Below are 12,147 nucleotides of genomic sequence, written 5' to 3'. Positions count from 1 at the left end.
GTGGTAACCGCAGTTAGTGTAACTGGGTTTAAAAAAGGTTTGGACAAATTCCTGGCGGTAAGGTCCATATAAACTAATATTACGGTAGACCCAGGAAAACCCACTGCTTATCTCTGGGGGTAGGTAGCATGGAATCTTGCAACTTTTGGGCACTGTACCACATACATGTAACCTCTATTAGAAACAGGACACTGGGCTTGGTGGACCTTTGATCTGACCCAGTATGGCAATTATGTATTATGTCTACAATTACATAATTAGAATACTCAAAGTTAATAGAAGTAAAATCAGTTAATTCAAGAAATGAATACAGATACATCCCACAGAAATTATATTGTTACAAGTTTTGTGTCCATCAAACTTCCTAGTGCAAAATGAGCAGATCCACCTTCTATATGTTCTGAGGCCCTTCTTTGCCATTCAGGCTGATCTTGGTGTTCTGTGTGTTGTCTTTGGCTTCTTGATCTGCAGTTTCTGGATGCTCTAATTCATCATAGCATTTCCTGTAGAAAACCCTGGAAAGCAGAGTGATCAGGAACATTTCCATGATGATGAGCTGCTGGCTCATATAAGAGGCTCTGGAAGATGCTGCAAGAGGCGGCGCACAAGCAATAGTGCCAGAAATAGCCAAGATGTTAATGATGACAGTCTGAAGCTGGCTGAGGATGACGATAAACTGGTAGAGTGCAAACTTAGGGATAATCTTCTTACAACTGAGAAGGACCTTGACTTGGGTAAACATGATTACGACAGGCCACAGAGCAATGACAGTAATGATATCAATGAAGCAATTAATCCAAATTGCAGCTCCATTAATAATGGGTAATGCCCGACAGCAAGCTCCTTTTAACTATATAATGAAGAAGAAAAAAGACACGACAGTAAAATAATAACTAACTGTGGAGAAAACCCACAAAATTCACTTCTTGGCACAAGCACTACAGTAGATTAGCCAGTATATTAAGTGAGATCCAAAATATACACTTTTTACGCCTTGCTGAGCAATATCCAGAAAGAATTATATCTGTTAGCTTGAAAATACTGTTACTTTCTTCTGCAGACCCCCTCCCCCCCAATATTTTGCCCATTACTAGAGAATCTGGGGGTTGTGTCAGATATTAGTATTAACTTTTCTGGGAACTGTGGGTGCGTGAGCACCCCCAATATTGAGCAGATACCTTCTCTTTGTCCAAGGAAGGCTAATTCGTGATGGATTTAATATCTCAAATCATTCTGAAATGTTGGCTCCTATGGGGCCTCCAACCAAGAGGGGTTCTCCTGCCCCTGTCTCCACCCCACCACTCTTCTCCACACACTCCATCTCCCTGATTCACTTGTTATAGATGTTATCCCACCAAGGTTTTTCACATCATATCTTTGTGACCCCAGGACACAGGGCCCTCAGCGCATGGTCAATGTTTGGAAGTACCTTGATAGTTTCTGTTAAGTGCACAGGATGTGTCACTGTAAGCTAACACCTTTTCCCATCACTATATGCTGCTATAGCACACTCTGCCAAGTCTAGAGCTGTTCAAATAAATATCACATTCAGAGCCCCTTTTACTAAGCTGCGGTAAAAGGGGGTCTGCGCTAGCATCAGCACTTTTTTTTGATGCGCACTGAGGGCCCCCTTTTTCCGCAGCAGGTAAAAGGCTGTTTTGAGTTTATTTGTTTTTTAAAGAAATGGCCGTGCAGTATGTGAACCACTTACTGCATGGCCATTTCAGGAGGGAGCACTTACCGCCACCCATTCAGGTGGCGATAAGGGCTCCTGCGCTAACCCGGCGATAACCGGGCAGCGTGTGGTACTGCCCCGATTACTGCTAGGTAAACACCGGTGCTACAACAATAATAAATATTTTTATAGTACTGGAATGGCGTGCGCTGGGGGCAGGAACCACCACCAGGCTGGTGCGGTAGCCCGGCAGTAGTTCTGGAATAGCAAGCGGTAAGCCCGTGTAAGCCTCAGTTATTTTCATGGTTCCATTTTTCTGTAAAATAAAAAAATGTCTGCAAATGGGGGAGATGTACATAGCCCAGGCCACTGCCTGAATGTTTGCTGGCTATCTCACAGTCCAGTGACTAAAACCAGAATGGTCTAATGAGTACATAAAGCGACATTTGTCACTGACTTAAAGAGCACAGAGTGTGGGACAGTGAGGAGAAAAGAACACAGGGGCCATAGTGATTAATGTGTGCTACTGGATTTGCATGCATTAACATAGTTAATGCACATTAATAGTAACTCGGTCCCATTTTGGGACTTGTTTTAATGTGCACTAATTAGTAATGTTAGTTAGTAACTATGATCCCCATATCAAGGGTATGCTGTGGACATGTTCTATACAATGTGATAAAGAAAAAGATGAGGATGTTGCTGTCCCTAAATGAGCCTGAGTGAGCACCTCTGTTTCATTGTTTAAAAGGAACGTCATGACGGTTTGTTTTTGGATTTTTTGTTGTTTTTTAATTTGGGGTTTTTTTTTTTTGATGCAACAGTTTCCTTCTGCTCCTCTGTACCTTCTGCTCATGCTCACTCATAATCAGGTCTGTGATCTGCTCCGCCTCCACTGAGCCTTCATTTGTAATGCATGTCTTTAAAGCTTTCTGAAATAACAAATAAATAGATAGGTTCTGGATTTGGACTGAAATCAAACTCCAGATGTTACTCGATTGGTAATTAAAGGAACTTTCATGGAAGAGTTTAGAACAAACTCGATTAACAGATGGAAAGACCAATCTTAATAAAGATCCAAACCGCGAAGCAGACTGGGCAGCAGGGATATCAGTAACTGGACATGGACATAGGGGCAATGGCCATGAATAATTTCAAACACCAAACCTGCCTCCTTAAACTCTATTTGTCCACGTACTGGCAACCAATGTAAGTTACTCTCTCTCTCTCTCTCTCTCCATATATATCCTCTCTCTTCAATCCACCAACGCCTATGTTTACTAAGCGGTGCTATGGGTGTGTTAGCATTTTTAACATGCGCAAATGGTTTACGCGTGTTAAACGCTAATGCACTCATAGAAATGTATAGGCGCATTAACGTTTTAACGCACCTTAAATTTACAGGTGGGTTAAAACGCCAACAACCTTAGTAAACATACCTATTTGGTGGTTGTAGTAACAGTTTTTCTGAACCCCCTGCAATCATGGGCTCTGAATTTGGCCACTAGGTGACACCCTTAAGTGATGGCCAAGAATCTCTCTCTCCTTCATCCCTGAGAGCTGTGAATGTGGCCTCTACAGCATCCCCATCTCCCAGCAGGCCTGGGGCATGAAATTCCTAATGGGGATCAAAATGGGGACCTTCTACATGGCAGTGCACAGCTAGAATTGCACCTGAGACACTGGGCCAGATTTCAGGGTAACTTTTGAGCTTGTTAATTTTGGCTGCTCCCACATGGAGCTAAATACCACAGGATCCTGTAAAGCAGCTGGTCAGACAGTGAGTTGACTGGTGCAGAATAGGAAAAAGTGATGTCAGTTGTACTTTAAATATTCAAAGGTACAGTTTTATGGAACTAAATTGTGGATATTCCCGGATGTTACTAAGGTAACTCAGGAACGAAGAAAATTATTCTTGGTAATGAAACAGGATGTCCTTAAGTTAGGTGGTTCATTTCTGTTAGCATATCCTTGCAAATGCCTGGTCAAGCTCAGTGGGATAAAGTATGTATTTTATGACCCAGAACAGCTGAAATCCTTTCTGGATATGAAACAACTGCATGTAGATTTAGTAAAATGATGTGGGACGAATTGTACACATAAACTGCATTATGTATAATTTTGTAATAGTATCTTTAAATCTCCACTGATTTGTAACTCCCCCCTCCTATTTGAGGTCTAAGAAAGCTGTTAAATTTATTTCTTGTTTAAATTTGTTGCTTTAAATATTTAGGATTGGCTGTTTTTCTGTAACAAGTGTTATACTTGTAAGAAATTGAAAAATTCATAAATAAAAAATAAAAAAAAAGGAAAAAGTGATGTCAGCTACAGTACAAAGAGTAAAACCTTTGTTTCGCAGAGCTGGAAGTCATACAGCAGCCTGATACCATGAACTAAATAGGGTTTAGTCACTGTCTAGCAGATTAAAGATTAGGAAGGCTTTAATTAAAACTTTTTTCTGCAGGTATAATACAGAGCAGAGGCATAGCTAGGTTGTGACATCAGGGGGAGCAGACTTTTATAAAATAGGCGCTGGTTGGTGTCAGCTAGACAGCAATGCCTGTGTTGTTATTCAGGTGCAGTGGCTGTGGTGGGCAATGATTAATACAGGCTGTCTCTGTTGCATCCTGCCTAAAAGGAAACAGGAAGTTACATCAGGGGAGGCAAGACGCAGAAGAGGTCCCCAGATTAGCCAGTGCAGGCAACCTGTCTTAACTACAAACTAAAAATATTAAAATTGTGGCCATCACCTCAGGAACATCACACACACTCCTTCCACTGCTAGACACTTTGTTTAAATCAGATGGGCTTTTGTTTATGTGGTGACTCTACAGGATGTGGAGACCACTAGCCCTGAACATTTTTATTTTGGGTGACAAGGGCCACCAAAAGCAGCCCTTGCCCCAGAGCGGCTGAACCCACTTTCAAATAGGGCCAGACACTTTGTGAAATAGCACAAAGCCCTGCAAAAAGACACCCAAAACCTGTACTGAAAACTTACCACGCCATAACAACCCTAACCCACCTATGAAAAGACAGTTCTACAAATATTACACTGAGCCCTAGAGAAGTGTTTCCGTAGGTGGTGCTGGAGTATCCCCTTGCCATTCAGGTTTTCAGGCTATCCATAATGAATCTGCATGAAAGAGATTTACATGTAATGGAGGCAGTATATGCAAATCAATTTCATGCATATTTATTGTGGATATCCTGAAAACCTCACTGGCAAGGGGGTACTCCAGGATCAACTTGGGAAACACTGCCCTAGAACACCAAACGTACCACACCATAACAGCCCTAACCCACCTATGAAAAGACAGTGCTATATATATATTACACTGGGCTCTAGAACACCAATATACCTACTATTGGGAAACTGAAACAAGCTGCATTGTTACACATTCCTACAAAGAAACTACATGCTAGCAGAATCTTTCATCTCAGTCGCACATGTAGAACATGGAAATACCCTAATCTACATAACATAAGAGTAGCCATACTGGGCCAGACCAAAGGTCCATCTAGCCCAGTATTCTGTTTCCAACAGTAGCCAAGCCAGGTCACAAGTACCTGGCAGAAACCCATATTGTGGCAACATTCCATGATGCTACTAATCTAATACAGAATAAGGAGCCACAAAAAATACATACAGACAAAAGTTGAAATACAGACCCCCTCCTCTCTGCGTAAGAAAGCCAGACTCTATAAACAGTGTAATACTGGTAAAAGAGAAACAGAAATGCATTTTCTCCTGTACTTTGCAAAATAAAAATAGAAACAAAATGTACATTTTACAAAGCAGGTACATCTCAGTCCTTACAAAATATTAAATAAAAATAAAATTTTCTTTTCTACCTTTATTGTCTGGGAATTTAATTTTCTAACTGGGCTGGTCCCAGTCTTTTTTTCCACATTCCATGAGTCAGCCTTCTAAATTCTTTTCCAGGTTGGCCTTTTCATTTCTTCACTCGCCTCTTGTCTTCTTTCTTTCCTTCTGTACATCTGTCTGGCACTGATCTTTCGTTTTATGTTCCCACTAGCAAATAGCTGTGTACATAGGGTTACCATATTTGCCCTAAGAAAAAAAGAGGGCACATGCCTGCCCCTTGCCACACCCCACCCTGCCATCCAGATTCCAGTCCTGGATCCAAATGAGCCCAATGAAAGGAGAAGGAAACGAGCCAAATTTTAAAAAAAAAGAACCAAAGGAGAGGGGTTGGGGAAGGATTCCTGATGAGAAGCTGATAGAATTAAAGACAGTGGATCTACTAAGTGTGGAGGATCCCTAAGGGGAGTTGAGCAGGGATGGAACATGATACTTCGTTAATGGAAAGAATGAGCCTCTCCCTCTGGCAATAGGACTCCTCCAAGAAAGATCTGCTAGCTCTAGCCTTCCCATATAAGGCAAAATCCTCTGCAGAGTCCTGACCTCTGTATTTTTTTTTTCTTCAACAGCTGACTGGAAGCCTGGTGTTATAAAGATGGAATATATTAAATTTAAATGGAAATAAGATTAAATTAAACTCTCCTTTCATTGGGGCACATGGAATCACATCTTCACTTCATCTGTTTTGTAGAAGTTTACATTTCAGATACACAAATGGATTATTCTGTTTTGAGGCATGTTCAGGTGCAAGTGGTTTTATAAGTCAAAATAAAAATAAATATTTTGTTTCATGCGAATCTCTTTTGTTTAAACATAACTAAATGGGCTATAAGCCCCTAATGCAGTCCATTGGTTTTCTTATATTTTATTCTTGCGATGACATACTTTGCCACAACTGAAAACTCTCTTTTATCTGGTCAATAATAAAAGGAGCTCATTGTGAACACTATCCACCCTAGTAGGTTGTTTTCTGGCTGTACATAAGGAATTGTGATGTTGAATAAACAAGTATATGATTTTGGCCCTAGTTCATGCATCCAAAGTTTATATAATCCTTTCAAGAAATCCACTTATTCGTTTAACTTATTAGTGGAACATTACCACAGAGGCATGGTATGGCTACATTTTCAATATGGTAATACTAGAGCCCAACTAAGGAACAGGTTATTTCATTGAACCAAACTTGCTTTCCTTGTGCCATCACCATCCAGATGAATAGGCAGTGTCTTAAAAAAGGTGGAAAATACAGGAATTTTTGTTGTTGTTTTTTTACATTTATATCACACATTATCCCAAGCAAACATGGGTTCAATGTGGCTTACATTTGAGAATACAGTGAGACAGAATAATAGAATTCCGTTATATCATGGGAGCAAGTACATGGATATGTCTGAAACATTTGACAAAGTTGAGATTAGCATATATACCCAAATGGGCATTTAAAAGTCTGCCCTTTAATGATGCTGCATATTCAGAAATCACAACTGTAAGTATAGACAGTTATTCAAATATTATCATATGCACACACCAGAACAGGCATCCATACACACATTGTAAAAGTAAATACAGAGTACATCTAAAATTTAATTTTTATTTTCTCATTTCCATCTTCTTAAATTCTAGATAGCAGATCAGCAGGACCCAAACCAGTCCAAAACAAGTAAAGTCAGAAACAACACAGTTTTTACCTAATTGTTCAACCACCCTTAGGATTCACCTTTGGGTTTAAAAAGCAAAACCATGTAAGGACTAGATAAATGAATTAAAAGAAAGTTTAAAGCAATGCCCTTAATATGTAATACTTGGTAGCAATACTGAAACAGTAATATGAATATTCACATAGCAAGCAGCCTGAGCCAACAGATGTATTTTCTATTGAACGAACCTAATAGGGTGCTGAACTGGTGGCACATTTAGACTGACTGGACAGAACTTCTGTGTGAAGGAAGTCCTTCTCTTATCATTCAATAGCTCTCTGAGAAATAGTACTAATAAAAAAGGCAAGTGCATTTTTATAATATATCATTGCAATCCACAAAACAAAAGGAGCAAGTTCCCACATGCCATCTTTTTCTTTTGATGTAGGCAAAGTAAAAAATAAAAAAAAGATGTTAAATGCCCCCAGGTTTCAACCTAATAAATGTTTTTTAAAAAGTTGTGCTTATAATTAGTAAGTCTGATTGCTGGCCACCAAAACAGACATCATGTTATGAGAATCAGGTGCTTCTTTACTAGGTAAAAAATAAACATTCTCTGTACGAATACAGGGAGTACCTATAACCAGCCCCTCACACAATGATTTAAAATATAGAACAAATTAGTACTTTAACTGATGAAACCAATTCTTCCTCTGTGTACATCTGTATGCTGCATAAGCCAACATGTTTAAAAATATAATTGAGATAAAATAAAAATGCTACCAACAATAAAAATAAATAAATGACAACTTGGATAGAGCAGCTCCTTGGTTTTGAGAAAAGAAGGATAATGGGTGTGCAGAAAAGAGGGAAAGGGAGCCCTACCTAATGGCTTCAAGTTTTTGATGTCAAGTTCCTAGTTCGCGCTGCTGCCTGCCCAACTTTGCTGCAACAAAAATGAAGCTGTGCACTGGGCCATAGTCCTATGCACACCACTGGCGCCTCTGCCGGTTTCCTTTCTCCGCTCTGTCACCTCTCAAACAGAAAGTTACATCTTGGGGGGGGGAGGAGTGGAGGAGGGAAATTGGCAGAGGCAGCTGTGGTGCGCATAGGGCTGTTGCCCAGTACATGGCTTCATTTTGTTTCATTTTGTCGCAGCCAAGTCGGGGAGGCAGTGGCATGAGTAAGTTAGCGAGGGGATGGGAAGGTCATGGTTCCTTCAGGCTGCTGTGGCCTGAAGAAGGCAGCAGCTGGGAGGAAATGTTAGTGGTATAGGTGCCACTTTCTCCTAAAATCTGTTTGGGGGAGCAACTGCTCCCCCTGTGCTTTGCCTCCCCCCCCCCTAGCTACGCCACTGGACAGGAAGGGAAGGTCATGGTTCCTCCAGGCTGCTGCAGACTGAAGAAGGCAGCAGCCGGGAGGAAAAGTTAGTGACATAGGCACCACTTTCTCTTAAAATCTGTTTGGGGGAGCAACCGCTCCCCCTGTGCCCCCCCCCCCCCCCAGCTATGCCACTGCACCAGACTACCACATAGCCTTCAGAAGAAGAAAGAAAGAGAGGAGCAGTAAAATCATCTATCCAGGAGAGAGAGTAAAATCATCTATCCAGGAGAGAGTGGAGGAGTGGCCTAGTGGTTAGGGTGGTGGACTTTGGTCCTGGGGATTGTAACAAAAAAAATATATATATATACCAGGCCAGAGAATCTCAGCAGTGAACTCCATCGAGGAAGGGATCAGCTACCAGGACTGTGTACTAGCAGTTTCCAAGAGCCCAGCTCCCTGTGACATCATCTACCTCAAATTAACCCTCTGGAGACTGGGTCTAGGAAGAGAACAACTGTAAAGGATTGTGTGCAAAGAACTTCTTTCCAAAACAGAGGGCTTACCAGAGCTATTACTGCTACTATTACTTCTAGTGAGCCTGTAAGTATAGAAAATGCCTTTATCTTTCTTGTGACTGTAAATCTCCTTGGATTGAATTGCACCTTCTGGTCTGGCCTAATTTATTGGATTGGAGGAATGTACCGAATAAGTGGATTTACTGTGCCTTTCAGCCTTCCAGTTTGTTGACCCCAGCTCTGACCTCAGAAGCCAATCCTCAAAAATCTCTTTACATAACTCGGCTGGTACTCACTGGGCTACTAAAGTTACAGTTAAATCCTATTACAGACAAAAAAGATAGTTCCTTGTGTGGTATAAGTGCATGTTTTTCCAGATGTATTAGGGAATATCCAACTCTATAGGACGTTTTCCCCAACTATCACCACAAATTGTAGCAACTGGGGCAATCTTTTTAAAATTTCCCTGCAGATGTTTGGTCAGCCATCTTGGGGATATATAGATATAAAACTTTGTAGCTCTTCTCCGTTTGAGAAATAATTTGAGTGATAAATATTCAGAATGTAACATTCAGCTGGTGGTGGTGGTCAACATTTTTAAATACAGAACACTGGTGTTGAAATTATGCCTAGGTACCAGCATTAAATATCTGGGTATGAGCAGACGGCCAGCACTTAACCAGTTAAGTCTCGATATTCAGCTCTTAACTGGATAAGTTAAGTCTGACAAAGATAGAGCTGGTATTTATGCAGTATTTTATTTATTTGTTTAAACATTTCTATATTGCACAATCCAAAACTTCCCAGCGGTTAACAAAATATATATACGTAAAATCATAAAATAAGCATTTGTTCTTACAAACATAAAACTTCAAACTAAAATGTATAAGAATCAAAAAATTAATAGGCCCATGCTTCAATCTAATCACTCCAATCTAATTATTTCTGTCAGCTTAATTTTGATCTTCTGCCACCGCATACGCTTGTATGAAGAGAAGTTTTTTACTCTCATTTAAACTGTTTTACTTCCTGATTTTTTTTTTAAAGCATTAACGGTAGGCTGTTCCACATGCTGGGGCCTGCTACATAAAAAATAGTTGCTTTGTACTCATTCAGTTTTACAACCCAATGTGATGGCACATCTAAGTACAACTTACAAAGATCTCAAAAACCTCAAGGGTTGATACACATGCAATTTTGCCACCAGCACTTCTGATACTTGACCAGTTAAGATCTTAGGGACCCTTTTACAAAGGTGCGTAGGCATCTACACATGTCCAACATGCATCAGTTTGGAACCACTGCCCAGCTACCGCGTGCCCCGGGCGGTAATTCCATTTTTAAGTGCATCCGATACATGTGTCAGAAAATATTTTTTATTTTCAAGCCACGTGGCGCTAACCGGCTGGTAATCGGCTGTGTACGCATGCGCACGATTATCGCCTGGTTAATGCATGAGACTTTACCGCTAAGTCAATGGATGGCAGTAAGGTCTCAGGCCCAAAATGGACGCGTACCAATTTTTATTTTGCCACACATCCATTTTCGCCCCCCCCCCCCCCAAAAGGCCTGTGTTACAGGCGCACTGAAAAATGGATCTGTGTGTTTCCAAAACACGCACCTACACTAGCGCAGGACATTTTTTGGCGCGCCTTAGTAAAAGGACGCCTTAAATACTTAAGTGCAAGATTTTTAACTTAATATGATATTCATTAGGCAGCCAACGCAAAGCTTCCAAGACTGGTGAGATATGCTCATCTATTGGCACCTACCAATATTCTAGCAATAAGAGTTTTGTGCGATTTTTAGAGCTTTTAAACTGAGATTTAGTTATTCCAAGTAGCAAACTGTTACAGTAGTCAAAACATGGTATTACAAAACTTTGGACTACTGAACAATTTTTTAGAATGTCTAACCAATCACAGTTTAAACAACACATCCTTTACAATTTTCTGAGTATGTAATCTCATGCTAAGACTAAAATCTACAATTGCACCCAAATCCCTCAAATTATCCACAATAGATATTACTTCTCCTTCAAATTGAAACAATTTGGTACGAGTTGGCCAGTTAACTTAACTGGTTAAGGGCTGAATATGAGCATTTATCTAATTAAGGAGTCCTTTTACTAAGGTGCGTAGGTGCCTACACACATCCAACGCGTGTCAAATTGGAACTACTGCCCAGCTACCGTGTGCCCCGGGTGGTAATTCCACTTTTGACACGCATACAAAACACGCAGTAGACATTTTTTACCATTTGGTGCTAACCGGGCGGTAAGCACCAGTGTATGCATGCTGATGCTTACCACCTGATTAGCACATGAGACCTTACCACCAAATCAATGAGGCCGGGATGGAGATTACTTGTGCCGGGGATGGGCAGGAATGATTTCGGACCCAGTGCAACTCTCTACTCCAGACTACAGCAGTGGAATCTCCTGGCATGTTATGTTCTGTGACCGTTGAAAGGATCTTGTCCCATTCTTCATGGAAGGTGGTCTTGTAGCCTGCCATATTATCCATGGTCTGACAGTCCTCAACATCATTTATGATCCAGATGAATAGATTTTCATCTTTGACGAAGCAATGAGCAATCTTAAAGCTGTTTGCTGCATAATGGGAGTGTTATCAATTTCATTTGGTTATGTACTTCCTTTCAAGGAAATCTATCAAAACAACATGAAATGAGTTTTGAGGTGCATAAACTATGATCAGCATCAGTGACAACTTAACGGTTGTTGTGCTCCTGGTCTGCAGACTGGATACACAAAAATACTGCTGTTTTCTCTGAGATGGGATAATGGTGCAAGATATATCCCCATTACAAGATATATCCCCACTACAAAAACATGAAGAAACTATACCATCTCGTGAACAAACTCCTCGACACATTGTCGGTCATCACAACTAACACTGACATCCCATCTGCAGACAACCCTGCCAAATATTTCAATGAAAAAATCGCAAATCTACGCAAAACCCTACCTCAGAACAACACAGACATAGAAAACTTCATCAATGGTCTAGACCCAACCTCTGGTGAATACCCTGCGGACCGAATATGGTCAACTTTTGCTCTCCTCAGCACCAACACAGTTACCCAGATGAT

The 12,147-nt window shown here is 40.7% G+C and overlaps 1 protein-coding gene across 1 annotated transcript; it reads right to left on the bottom strand.

Annotated features, from left to right (window-relative positions):
- Positions 1-351: 351 nt before the first annotated feature.
- Positions 352-11,561, bottom strand: LOC115464271 (organic solute transporter subunit alpha-like). The gene is made up of 3 exons (XM_030194669.1): positions 11,403-11,561; positions 2,521-2,607; positions 352-850 (listed from the first exon to the last, which is right to left on the bottom strand). Exons 1-3 carry the CDS (start codon positions 11,559-11,561, stop codon positions 392-394), a joined length of 705 nt encoding a protein of 234 aa, XP_030050529.1. The 3' UTR covers positions 352-391.
- Between the last annotated feature and the right edge of the window lie 586 nt (positions 11,562-12,147).

Source organism: Microcaecilia unicolor, chromosome 3, assembly GCF_901765095.1.
Source record: "Microcaecilia unicolor chromosome 3, aMicUni1.1, whole genome shotgun sequence".
NCBI lineage: Eukaryota > Metazoa > Chordata > Amphibia > Gymnophiona > Siphonopidae > Microcaecilia > Microcaecilia unicolor.
The sequence above is the reverse complement of the archived record's forward strand: the minus strand, read 5'-3'. Positions and strand labels throughout refer to the sequence as shown.